The sequence below is a fragment of the Micrasema longulum genome, unplaced genomic scaffold (assembly GCF_059751315.1).
Source record: "Micrasema longulum isolate JH-2025_06_02 unplaced genomic scaffold, ASM5975131v1 h1tg000987l, whole genome shotgun sequence".
Taxonomy (NCBI): domain Eukaryota; kingdom Metazoa; phylum Arthropoda; class Insecta; order Trichoptera; family Brachycentridae; genus Micrasema; species Micrasema longulum.
Genome location: NW_028278176.1, coordinates 516738 through 530964, shown reverse-complemented (window position 1 = coordinate 530964; position 14227 = coordinate 516738). Strand labels below are relative to the sequence as shown.

At 32.2% G+C, this 14227-nt stretch overlaps 2 protein-coding genes across 3 annotated transcripts in view; one reads left to right on the top strand and one right to left on the bottom strand.

Annotated features, from left to right (window-relative positions):
• Positions 1-14227, bottom strand: part of Flo2 (flotillin-2) — a 704941-nt gene that overhangs the window by 214682 nt on the left and 476032 nt on the right. The gene's annotated exons all lie outside the window — the stretch shown is intronic.
• On the top strand, positions 398-11010 carry LOC148277745 (glucose dehydrogenase [FAD, quinone]-like). Of its 2 annotated transcripts, none has more exons than XM_088232487.1 (4): positions 398-618; positions 3408-3558; positions 7544-7677; positions 9219-11010. In XM_088232487.1, the coding sequence occupies exons 2-4, from the start codon at positions 3408-3410 to the stop codon at positions 10821-10823; spliced, it is 1890 nt and encodes a 629-aa protein (XP_088088613.1). In that variant the 5' UTR covers positions 398-618; the 3' UTR covers positions 10824-11010. The 2 variants fall into 2 exon arrangements, with proteins under 2 accessions (XP_088088613.1, XP_088088612.1); XM_088232486.1 differs by having other exon boundaries at positions 7517-7677.

Here is a 14227-nt window from a genome sequence, read left to right as displayed (position 1 = left end):
TGCGGGAATACAATATTACAAATTTAAAAATATTTTTTATGCTACTAATAGCAAAAAAAATTTTTTACTGGACTGTATTTCATAGGCCTTTATAACTTTTAAAATGTTTGAAAAAAGTGATATTTCACTATTCTTTATGTTTCCTCGTTGACAACTTTTTAAATATTACTATCATTTATCTAAACCTTTTTTTCCTGACTTGCATGTATTATTTTTGGGTACCTATACCTACATATTTTTATATTTTTTACTCTCCCGGTAATGGCGTTACAACCTAAAAAATCGCTAGTGAGCGATCACATAAAACTTAAAGAACCATTAAATAGACGAATGAAGATATGATCATGTAGGTAAACATTAATATATGTACATAAATAAGACGCGCAGGAAATGTCCCGAACACAAGACCTATCTCACTTCTGTCCGATTAGTTCATTAATTTGTCGTACACAATAATAATAATTACGTGCCGATAATTTATCATTTTAAACATTCGTATTTATAAAAATTCTAAATAAGTGTTGTGGTATTCAAAATAACAACTGCAGTGATAGTGAACAAATGTTTAATAAAAAAATATTGATGTGTTTAAATTCTTCATTGTAACAGTTTTGTAACGTGAGTGTTGTGGTTTTTTTATTTTTTATTTTTATTTATAAAATTACACATATTCCGATGGTTTTTTATTACGCGGTGAAGTGTTAAGCATATAGTGATAGTTAACGATGTTTTGAGTATGCCCAAATGATTGCAGACAGGCTTGATTACCTCCATAGGCAGTTATTTATATCTAAATTTATTGCGACAGAGAGGGAAAACATTTTTGAGAAGGGAATATGAAAGTCTAGGCACTTACAGGGCTTACGACTTTCCGTTGTCTGGTTTAAATGACCACTTTATTTATACACTGTGTAACATTCAAAATTCTGTTTGAATTGTTTAAAATTTTCTCCATTTTTCATAATCACTCTAAATGACAAGACTTCATTAGTCCCATTTCAAAAATGTTTTCTTTTCAGTTGAAATAAATTTTAAATATTATCAACTTCCTAGGAAGTGAAATCAAGCCTTGTCTACAAACATTTGAACATACTAAAATTATGTTTGCCCAAATTTTTGACATGGACTGGATTGATTTGATGATAAATCCACCTGGTCTATGAAGACGTTGAAAATAAAATAAATTTCAGGCGTTGCCTAGTATGCGGGTGAAATAATTCAATTAGATGAATCTCACCCGCATAAATAAAGGTTTCAGCTCTTTAACTTTACAAACATCAACAGATGAAAGAATTGAAGGAATACAGATGTTCAAATATGGACAGAATGGTGACTGTTACACAATGTGTAAAGTGGCCACTTAAACCAGCCAATGACAATCTCTGTTGTAATATATTAACAAGCACATCTTTTCAATTTCCAAATAATTTCAAATTACCGAAATGTAGTACTAAACGATTCCAGCAAAATTACGTTTATTTAGGCATTAAAATTTTAACAGCCTTCCTAAAGTAAATAAAAATATAAATTAATTGAAAAATAAGTCAAAGGTCCTTTTCGAAATCATGGATATTTATATTTATTTATTTATTTTGTTCATTAACGCCCAAGAGGCATTTACAAAAAAAGAAAAAAATACATGCTAACATACTTAAAAATAAAACATAAAATGTACAGAAAACATGTGAAATTAGTTAGGAAAGATTTATATTGAATAAATCACTTTAATTTTGACATTAAATCAAACTGTCAGTAGATATTAATCTAAGCAACTAGTGTTAAAATGACTCGTTTTAACAAAATTCCCAACTTCGATTAAGTCTGATTTGAATACGTACCGAAAAAAGTTTTCTTACCACAAATCAATCGACATTGTAAATAAAAAAAAATAGATGAGATTTGATTAATTGAATTCATTTGTTTGAAAATGTTTTTGATTTGATATGCTCAAAGTAAACCAAAAAAATGCAATTTAGTATACCTACAATATTATTTCAAATGTTCTCCGCCCATATTTGGCAATTCATTGCCAATTCCATTATATATTTTAAATACTGTTTATCGCCTCAATAAATATATTCGTTTAATAGAGGTATGCGCTCATATCTTATGCCCTTTATAAGGCACAGAAAGCTCCGGATTCGATTCCCGGTGAGAACACAAAAATGAAATGTGATTTTTTCAAGCCTCAGACGCAGATTATATGCGTCAGAAAGTTATCACTCTAAAAAAATAATTTAGTTATTATATTTTTTCCATCTGTTATACTATCTTTCCGAGTGTATTTATCGAGATGTTATAGGAGCCGGCTTTGTAGTCGATCGGTATATAAATACAGACGATCGTTAAGCGTACCGTCTAGGTGATTTCCAAAAGTCATGCAAAAATCATGTTCAAGCAAGCATTTTTTCCTTGAATTGGGATTTATTGATATTTATAATCGCTTTGAAGTAAGCACTTTTTATTACAGAAGCCTATTTAAAATTAAAATAAGAACTATTTTAAATGTTAATGACGTAAGGAACGCGGACTAATTTTTAGCGGTCATTCATTGGCTTATTTCGATCATATGATGTCGATATGGCAAATAGGTAGAACATACCGGGGTAAGATACAGATAGTACAGAAGTTAAGTATACCGTCTCGATATAAACAGATGAAGATAGCGTTCATAATCTGGGCACTGGGCAAATAAAATAGGGAATTGTTTTTTTGTACACTTTTAAAGTAATACGGGTTTATGAAATACTGACGAGAAAAAAAAATCTTACTACTAACTAGTGACATAAAAATTATAATTTTAAGTTTACGCGAAAAGGGTCATTGCATTGGCCACGCCCCTAATACGTCACGATTCATGTTAATTTTGAGCTTTTTTGTAACTGTTTAAATCTTCATAGAACATTGCCACGAATTTCGAAATCAAAATTATTAATGCCAAATTTTTCTAGGGACATATTTTTTCATAATTTCTTTTTTGAAGTTGTGTATGAAAACCTTTGTCCACAGTATCCATATTGATTTTTAAAAATACAATTAGTTTTACTAAATCCATTTCATATATTTATTTGTAGTATGTGATATTTTCCTATTGAATAAATTAAGTTGTCGGCCTCGTGGTGTAATGTTCAGCGCGTTTTCCTACCATGCAAGAGGTCTCGGGTTTGATTCCCGACATGGTTGATATGAAATATTTATTTTGAAGGGGTACTCTTCATATGTCCTGTCCAAATTCACTTTTAGAATACATAGATTAACCCGGCCTGTTAAAATAACTGCAATAAATTAATTGACGTACTTATCAGTTCAACTAAAATAAAAATTACAGATAGTCATGAGGTCATAAGTAAAACTAATTTGTAAAAACTTTTTTGATTAAATAAATATAGTGAAAAATATTTGTTAAGATGGAGTGTCTCAATGTGACTGGAGGTGCTACGGCAGGGGTCTTTGGCTCATTGCTCAGCGGAGCCCTAGGGACCCTGATGGCCGCCAGCTGCCTGTTAGTAGACCCCGGACAGTGGCCCCCCGACAGGGCGGAGAACCTCCTAAGTAATGGTGAGCAAAACTAGAAATTTTCTCTTAAAATTATAATCGTATAGTTCGCATACCATGCTCAAGGTCCCGGGTTAGATTCCTGTAGCTCAATCACAAATAACTATCGACGTGCTTAAAAACATGCTAAGCATTTGAGCGATCACAGTGAACAATAATGAACCTGCTTAAGTTATCGCAGTCATAAGTCAATGCGTGTGTTATCTCTAAATTAACGCTCGTGTCGGTTTGTTTTTTTGTTTTCCTCGATAATAAATACAGTTCACTGACGAACTATCGGCGTTCACGATAAAAAATAACACAATATTTATTTATTCACTATATACATACGGCCTAAGCCAATTACAACAGTTACATGAAGAAACATCAATGCAAGAAACTGAACAAAAAGAAAATAACTATTTAGCAAAGACAAACAAGGGCAAAACAATAATTGTACACAATATATTAAAAAAAACGAAAGACCAAAAACTTTGAGCTAAACCATGCCAATCCAACTTCATCCCACACTGTTTAGTCGCGAAGAGATCTACGAAAAGCCGGAAGATCTATCCCAAAAAATTCCAAGTCGTGTGATGAATTGACTAATCTACACATTCTGGACATTGGGGCATAAAAACCAAAGTTGCTCTTAGAAGATTTTATAAATAGCAGATTTTGACTTCTGGTGACACGGTTGGGAAAATGAAAAGAAATTGTTTGCAACAGAGATGGGACATCACTTAAAGCATTAAGTATTTTTAAAATGCATATAAGGTCCATCTCAGTTCTACGTCTCTCCAATGGAGACAGATTAAGAGATTGCTCTATTTCAACATAAGAATAAGTACCCCTTTGTAATCCGAGCAACCATGCCACTTTTCTTAGAAAACGGTGTTGGACAGACTCGATATGGTCAATATGAGTCCTGTAGAATGGAGACCAAATAGGAGAAGCGTGTTCTAGATGGGGTCAAACTAGTGAGCAATAAAGAGTTTTGATGGTATTAATATTTTTAAAGTCCGCCGTCACTCTATTAAAAAAAAACCGAGAAGTTTGAGAGATTTGTTTACAATATTATCAATGTGTTCACGATAGGAGAGTTTACTATCTAAAGTAATGCCAAGATCCTTTATTGACGAAACCATTGAAAGGGAAGTATTTTTTAGTTTGTAGTTGAATTGTATAGGTTTTATATATTACATTTGCAAAATATTAAGGAGTATCTAATACAAAAAAGGGAAAATTAAATTACAATTACTATGGCCACAGCTTTTCTTGACATTTGGCTTGCCAACCGTCGGCTAAATGCAATAAATAGCATGATAAATAAAAAATACATAAGTAAAAATAGCAGTTTTGGAATATTTTCCATATTTGCACCGGTGAAATTTAAATATGTGATTGCCCAGTAGGATTATACGTCGCAAAACGTAAATATTTTGACATTTAATATTAGGTGTTTACGGATGTTTCATTGAGATCGCGAATACGATAAACAACCATGGTGATAAATTGTTATCACGTCGCTTATTAGCACGTCGATAGTTATTTGTGATTGAGCCACTGGCATGGATATGCAATATCGCTTTTAAACGTGGTTTTCCACAGCAATATTTTACAGTATTAAGGTACATTGCGTATGGTGCACCAAAGCAGTGCCCTATGCACCATAGTACAAATATGAGGATAACGATGATGAAAATGAGTAAGTACTAAATAAAACATGTTCAATACAGAATAAACATTGTTTTTATAACCTCTACTGTTTGCATTACAATACAATTTTAAATCGTGTGGCCTACAGAAGTTAAAATATATATATGTACCTTAAAGGCTAAAATAACGGGAGAAACATTGAACGAAATGTACGAGAGACGAGATTTTGTGATTGTACGATTTCCAAAATATCTTTTCAATTTTATCAAACTTTGCTTTCAACCAAATGAAATAATGTTAAATTAAAAAAAAAAAAAAAAAATAGTGGTTAAAAACGTGTATTATCTATTTAGTGTTAAAAACAAAGTTGCTTTATTTATTTTATTTTATGAGATAATTTAAGCCTGCAAAAAACTTTTAATGTAAAATAATGTTTAAAAAAAAATCATAATAGTGCATATTAAAATAGTGTACCTGGGACGGGACTACTGATGTTTTTGCATTAAAACAATGTGGACAGATATTTTTTTCAACATACATTTTAAAATTTTTTATTTAGTCTTAAAATAGTACAAACATAATATCATGGTTATACAAGTAAAAGTGACTATTTGCAAAAATGACAAAATTGAGATTATTGACTTTTTGACATCGTATAAGCATAATGCTTGACTGGTAAAAATGCCAGGTCGATCCGATACTCTAAAAAAAATTCAATTTGTAAAATATGTGACCATTTGATAGCTCACAGATTTTTGACAAGTAAAACTGACCAACACACATCGCCACTTTTATTAGTAAATTTAAGATCCAAAGAATTGACCAAGTAACATTTTACATGTAGGTAGATGTCACCAGTAAAGAGTTGGTTAGAGTTAGTAGTTAGTATTTAGTAAGTTAATATAGGTACGTTTTGTATTCGACAGATATGTTTTTTTTTTTTTAAAAGTTCATTAATAACATTTATTCTTTAGATTATTACGTAACACTTCTTAATTATTTGTTCTTTTTAATTTATTTTGTATTTCTGTCTTTATTTAACCTTTATAAATATTAAAATATCATAAAAACATAATTTACAGTTATAAAATAAAATAAACTAAAATACTACCTCCCTCAATGAACGAAACGAAAATGTTTACCTGCAAAATTTCATGACAAATTTTACAGGCAAAATAGACTTAAGTTTTTCAATTTTTGTGAGTGCAAGTGATAATGTTTTTGAAATACGTTTATACTTTACATTCAAGTTGAAAGTACCGTACATATAATTAATGTACAATTATGAACCACCTAATGAAAAATCTGATCTTTGAGAAGAAATTGAACTCTAGAAAAACACTAAAATGGCTCCCTTGAACATAATTGATTTTGTCACTTGGTCAATTTATCTTGTATGCCCACGATATATGAATGTCCTAGTATTAACTTTGTCGGCCTGGTGGTCAACGCGTTTGCCTAACATTCAAGAGGTCTTGGGTTCGATTCCCGACATGGTTAATGTGAAATATTTATTTAAAAGGGTATTTTCACACGAGAATATTTTATAGTCATTGGACTGGTACCTAAAGCGTAAGACTAATCATCTTACCTTCATGTAACAAAAAATATTTATTTACAAATGCAGTGTCCTATGCACCATTAGGTGCGGAAAGGGATTGATGAAAGCGGACTTAAATGTTTTATTCACTAATAAAATAGCTTATTGCGATGTTTTCTGCATTTTTAACTTCAAACTGGAAAAAAGTGGACTCCTGTGTTTTATCCTCTAATCTAAGGCACAGATTAAATATATTAATAATTATTCTCGTTCAGGTGAAATTCCGTTTGGAGCCTAGTTAGACAGGAAATGTTATTAGACAATATTTTTGTATAAAGATGTATAAAATAAGAAAATACTATCATCAGTTCGCTGAATTCAACCTCTTAATGAAAATTCCGAGAAAATTAAGTTGCACTGACAAATAAAAATACGTGAAAAAATATTTTTTAAATCAAGCAAGTGTCTAAAATTACAAAATGTAACGTCATACTTAAATAGACACAAAAGTCATTATTTTGTATACAAACGCTAAATGAATAAGTCAATTGAACAAAACAAACTCAAACATTAATCACGATTCTATAATACGAGTTTAAACACATTTTTTTATTTTCATTAAGAAAAGTAATGTTGCGTGCATTAACGTCATCTATTAACTTTAAAAAGAAGCTCAAAATACATCTTAATGGTTTGAATATTGGCTAACAATTGCATTTAGTTTATTTGTAAATCCAATAGATGTCTCAAAACAGCGATAAAAACATTGTTAATTTTCTGCAGGTGGTATATTTTCCTTGTATCATGCAGATATCCCGGAGTACGATTTCATTGTCGTTGGGGCTGGATCTTCAGGATCCGTGGTGGCCAGTAGACTATCTGAGATTCCTGAGTGGAAGGTTCTGCTCCTGGAGGCGGGAGGAAATCCACCAGCTGAGAGTCAGGTAAAAATAATCACAAACAATGATTTTTCAAATATAAAAGATTTAAGTTCTTACAAACGAAATTCCGCCCCGAGGTCTAGAGGTTAGCTCAATGCATCAACGGTTGGCAGGAATATTTATTTCAATACAAAGTCTTTAAACACAGTAATATTTTAATGATGTAAATTTTAATGTGTTTTAAACTAACAGCAGTTCAGATGATCTTCATTTCGGTTTTGTAAAATTTAACATTAAGACTGTACTTTCCAACAAGAACAAGAAAAAAATGCATACATGGGATAATTTAATATGAAAGAAAAATAAAATAGCATAGGCTATTTACATTATGCGGGTTCAATTATATTCATAAGTTTTTTTTTTATGTCCCAGGGGTGCTATCCTGAACCACTCTCGTGTATTTTCTATGTAAATACACAAGATAATACGGCCACGAGAGCGTTTTGAATACCAGCCCAGAGGTTTGAAAAAACGTTATGTCTTAAAACTTACTTTTTCATTAATTCTTTAAGTAAATCGTATGCCCCTTCATTATAAAATAACGTAGTTATGCAGAAAGCAGCCAGGCATAAAAAAGTAAAACCGAGATAATAGGACCTTTGTATGAAGAGTGAACAATTAAATCTACACAACAGTTGAAATGTTTTTGACTTTCACTAATGATAAACAATGAATACATTCGGTTTTTTTTCATGTTAAAAACAAGAATCTTACAATGTATTTAACCAGTTTTATTAATATTCAAAGCACCGTTAGATTTTTCTAGTGCTGTGGGTGTTTTCTGCAAATTGAGAAATGCCGTTTTGTTATCAAACTATTTTTTTTAAGGTAATGATTACAGATTTTTTTATGAAAGCGGCCTGGCTGTTGCAGAACAAAGAATTGAACTTATTGTACCCGATAACACCAATAACTCATTTTGCGTACTGGCTGTTTTCTGCATAACTACATTCATTTTATAGTCCGAACTCAAAACATTGGGGAACCAATGGACCGACGGAAAATGAAATGAAGATATGGTCATGATAATTATTATTTTAGATTATATATTAGATTGTTAAAGTTAAATTTGTTTACTGAAATTTAATTCAAGTAAACGAATTTAAAAAGCCGTTAAATTATATTTCTATGCATAATTTAAAAAATAGTTCAGTTTTATTCTTAAATTAATGTTATTATCACATTGTCATACGCGTGAAATTAATTAAATTATTTCCATTCAAGTTTGTTAGTAAAAAATCTTGGTAGAAGTTCATTATAAATTATTATGGAAATAAAAGAAGAGTGATACTTAAATACGAGTGAGACTGCACGTAGTCTCGAAGAAGTCGCGAAAGCGGTGAAACCGGTCACTGGATTTTCCAAATTTGTGGATTTAAGTATTATTTGTTTTTTATTTCTAAAATAAATTATGTAGGCATATTTTAGGATTCAATTTCTTAAATAACCATATATTCAAACATTCAAATGGGAAAAATTATAGGTTATTAGCGTAGCTTTAACTTTAAAATAATAAAATACGAGTATGTGGAAATTGTTTTCAGGTGCCAGCTTTGTATCTTTCTAACCTGATGACGGACGTCGACTGGCAGTACGAAGCGGAACCAGATCCAAATTATTGCCAAGGAAGAATTACTAAACGGTGCACCTGGCCGAGAGGAAAAGTTCTCGGGGGAAGTGGCGCTATCAATGGTTTAGTCTACATAAGAGGAAATCAGAAGGACTACGATGATTGGGAAAAGTTAGGCAACAGAGGATGGAGCTACGCCGACACATTAGAATACTTCAAGAAAAGCGAGAATTTCGATATCAAACGAAAATCAAAGAGTACAAGCCCAGCCCCTGATAACTTTCATGGTACAGGGGGGTATTTAAACATCGCAAGATCCAATGAGTCTTCATATTGGGGAAAAAAGATACAAAAAGCTCATGCAGAACTCGGACATCCGTCAGTACCTGATATCAACGCGGATGTGCATTTGGGTTTTACTAGCGCGTATGGCACCATTAAGGATGGAGTTCGATGCTCCAGCGCAACAGCATTCCTAAAACCAGCAAAAGACAGGAACAATCTTCAAGTAGTCAAAAACGCCCACGTCACGAAAATTGAGTTTGACGAAAATGAAAAAAGAGCGACAGGAGTTACATTCAGTTTAAGAAACGGCAAAGAAATCACGGTCAAAGCTTCGAAAGAAATTGTGATATCAGCAGGAACTGTAAACACACCCAAACTTTTAATGTTATCTGGTATCGGACCAAAAGCACATTTGGACGAGATGGGTATTCAAATTATTTCCGACTTGCCAGTTGGAGAAAATTTGCAGGATCACGTTATGGCATCTGTGTTTTATGCCGCAAATAGAAACGTAACGTGGAAAAAAGAAAACAAATATGACGTGAACACGGCAGTCAATCAGTATCTAAATCATAAGCGAGGTATACTGGCTTCGATTCCTGTAGATACTACCGGATTTATAAACACTCAACGTGATGGGTTACCATATCCGGACATACAGTACCATTACAGTATTGCTCCATTAAACGACGCCCAACTAGGTCCAATATCAGAAAAAATTGGTCTGAATCCAGAATACGTCCAAGCACTTAAAGACATGAACTCAAACGCGGACTTAATAAATATTTTTGTAATTGTTTTGAAACCAAAATCTCGAGGGAAAATATTATTACGAAGTAAAGATCCTTTGGAAAAGCCTGTTATTCATGCTAACTATTTCAAAGACGAAGCTGATGTTGCGACTATGTTAAGAGGAATAAATGAAGCTCTGAAACTAGAAAAGACTAACGTTTTCATGAAAGAGGGGGCGAAGCTCCGTAGGCTTCCGTATAAAGAATGCGACGAATTTTTATTCAGAAGTCAAAATTATTGGAGGTGTATGATAAAATATACTTCCACTTCAATATTTCACCCCGTGGGAACCGCCAAAATGGGAGCTCCTAGTGACCCTACAGCCGTGGTGTGTCCAAGATTGAAAGTTCTCGGAGTAGATGGACTTAGAGTAGTGGACGCAAGCATAATGCCAGATATAGTGAGCGGAAACACCAACGCAGCGTGCATAATGATTGGCGAAAAGGCTTCGGACATGATAAAAGAGGATTGGAAGAATACAGAAATCCATACTGAACTGTGAATAAATTAACAAGATTATTATTTCGTTCTCCTAAAGCTTAGATAAAATTTTAATGACATGTAGGAATAAGCAATAAAATTGTATATAAAATAATTGTCTGTATTATTCGCGTTTTTTGTTTATTGCCAATCTGTAAATAGTTTTTAAAAATCTAATAAAAACATTAGATTATGTTGCATATTGACTAGTGATGTTTTTTTTATTTTTTTTATTTAAGAACAGAATATTTAAAAGATAAAAATAATGAAACCCACTAAAAATTATTAAAAATCAACAAATCATGTTTTTGTAATCTTATTTAGAAACACAAATGAACACTACGCAAGCCGTTTGTTTTTCCTGAATGCAGGACCAATATACCGTTGATGATGCCTGTGGGGAGGATGATTAGTCTGTTACACAACCTTCCAAGAGAGGTGGATCTTTGCCATGCTAGGATTCCCAGTTTTAGACTCTTTTCCCCTGTATCGTAATGTGTATTGGTGATTTAGTTGCCTTCGTTTTTATGGACCTCGTGCTTATATTGCTTATAAGTCTTTACCTTTAGTATAGTTTAGGATAGTTGTAAAAAAATCTTATAATCAATAATATAATAATAATATAACTTACTTTATAATCAATAAATATATTTCAAATTGTTAAATTCAGACGCATTCATCATCATCATCATCATCAGCCGTCTCTTGTCCAATGTTGAACATAGGCCTCCCCCTTTAGTCTCCATATTTCCCTATCCTGAGCCAACCGCATCCAACCACTTCATGCAACTCGTCTTATGTCATCAGACCACCTTGTCTGAGGCCTGCCGACACTTCTTCTACCCGTTCTGGGCCATTCCAGGACTTTTTTGGTCTGTGATTCTGGCTATATGACCAGCCCAGCTCCATTTCTGGTTGGCAGCCCTATGGACCACATCGGTGATCTTTGTTCTCGCTCTAATCCATGTATTGGTTTTTCTGTCTCTCAACGAAATACCCAGCATTCTCCTTTCCATGGCTCTCTGTGTCACTGATAATTTGTGTAATTTTTTTTTCGTGGACACAAAAGTTTCACAGCCATATGTCAGTACAGGGAGAACACAAGCATCAAAAAGTTTCTTCTTTAAGTAATGTAAATACTTTGGAGATTTTAAATTCAGACGCATTATGTTTCCTAATTTAGTTTTTTAAATATTTTCCATTCTTCATTTTATTATATAAATAAAACACGAGTGACACTTTAATCCACAAATTTGGAATATCCAGTGACCGGTTTCATTGCTTTCGCGACATCTTCAAGACTGGTATCTTTATTAAAAAGTTAAATGTATTTATACAGAACAGAGGTAAGGATACATAATTCAAAGTTATATGTAAGTAAATTAAATAAAGTTATTTTTATCTTAAGGATCATTATCAACAAATTCTCTATGGGTTAACTAATGAATTGATATAATGCTATTTTAATGAGTTTAAGTATTTTATTTTATTTTTGGTGTCTCATCCTTCGTGAGTGTGGTTTTGTAAATAATTTACATAATAAATTACAATGAACTTCCATCAAGAATTTTCACTTACAAACTTAAATGTTTTAGATAACGCAAACATTCTTCATTTGATTTCATTCTTTGAGCAACATTGTATGCGTCATCTCCCTGTTTCTGAACTTCACTCAAAGGTTGTTGTATACAACTATTTGTTAGTTTTTAAAAAATATTTTTTTTTAGTAGACATGACACTGTCAATTTATTACATTCTTCACAAAATGATAGTCTCTATCTTTTACTTCGCATACAAATGTTTTATTATCATTTTTTTTTTTTGATGATCCATGCCTAATTTTTCTTTGCAGTAATTTTGTTTTTACCTCTTTCATTCCATGTTTTTTGACACCAATCTTCTAAGAAATACAATAAAAGATTTAGGTCTTGATTTGGAGAATGACACACAACTCCATTTATTCCTGGTATAAATTTAATCTTATCCTTACCTGTATAGCGAGCATCGTGAGTTTTATTTTTTTGCAGAACCTCAATTGAAATTATTTTGAAAGAAAATTTTCCTCGGATTACTCATAATTTGTACATTGTAATTGGCAGGTGTGCTGTAACGTACATTTAAATGTTAAATAAATAAATAAAATGTTACAAAATAACGAGCATAGCTTATTATAGTACAAATAAGCAGCTAAATCACGTTGTATCTTTTTGTAAACACACGATAACACCACCTTGACCACGTGCCTCTACTCTTCTTCAATATCTTATCTAAAAAATGCATGTATCCTGCATCACAATATACACAAAGGTGAAAAATCATTAATATTCATTGCCATCATCAATTCTCCTTCAAACAAAGATAAAAGTTAGTATAATTAACCATTTCAGTACCTAGGGTAAATATGAATCAAAGTATCAATGGGACAAATTAATTTATCTGCGGTTTTTCCGAGGCCAGACCACGAAACTTCAGAGGGACATTCCTCGCAGTAAGCTTTTAAAAAAAATCCAAATACATTCAAGATCTCAAAATGGAGTCAATATTTAATTTCTCGGACTAGCATCCCGTCCGCAAACCCCTACCCCTCCCCGGATTTTTTTTTTTAGATAGAAACGTGTTTGACCAACGAAGGGATATGCACCAGACGCGGACAAGGGAAGCGGCTGGGTAGGAGACGGGTAAGGGTTTGTGAAGGGACTGCTTGTCCGAGAAATTAAGGATTTACTACATTTTGAGATTATTATTATTATTTATTTTTTTAAAACACCTTTTTGGAAAAATTTCATAGTGATTTTTTTTAAAGCTTACCATGAGGAATCTCTGAAGTTTCGTGGTCTGGCCCTGAAAAACCTACGTGCACTGGTGACCAGTCTTTCTCTTCGCTTTTTCAAGTGCAATAGGTTTATTTATCTTAAAAAATGATATGTGTTATTAGGTTTTCAAGAAGTAAATCAACAAAAATATGTGTCCTATAAAGGGTTAATGATCAAGACCCTTATGTTCGAATGTTCCGGATTCGATTCCCGTTGAGATCACAATAATTTAAAGTGATTTTTCTTAAGTCTTGATTTTGAGTGTTACCACTGTAATTGGATCTTTTGTGGTGTTGAAAAAATTCTACGTTTAAAAAAAAAATAATTAAATAAAAAGTGCAGCACATTTTTTTTTAATATTCAACACTTGGACATTTATTTGATGGATATATGAACATATTTTTTTTGCACCACAGCCGGTTAGGATGCCCAATTGAAGGTACATTACATCACAGAAAATCCAGGCTCGAGAGAAATCACATTTCAATTTTTGTGTTGTCACTGGGAATTGAAACACGAACCATCCTTGTATAAGATCTTAGATATAAGGCAATTATATATCTGTAGAATAATAATATTTGTAAAAGCAAATTATTCTACCAAATCCTAAAAA

Excerpts from the sequence above, each read along its gene's own strand:
- LOC148277745 (XM_088232486.1), top strand. The coding sequence starts at position 3,408 with ATGGAGTGTCTCAATGTGACTGGAGGTGCTACGGCAGGGGTCTTTGGC. Across the intron at positions 3,559-7,516 it reads GGAGAACCTCCTAAGTAATG|GTGGTATATTTTCCTTGTAT; the intron begins GTGAGCAAAACT and ends AATTTTCTGCAG. Across the intron at positions 7,678-9,218 it reads ATCCACCAGCTGAGAGTCAG|GTGCCAGCTTTGTATCTTTC; the intron begins GTAAAAATAATC and ends AATTGTTTTCAG.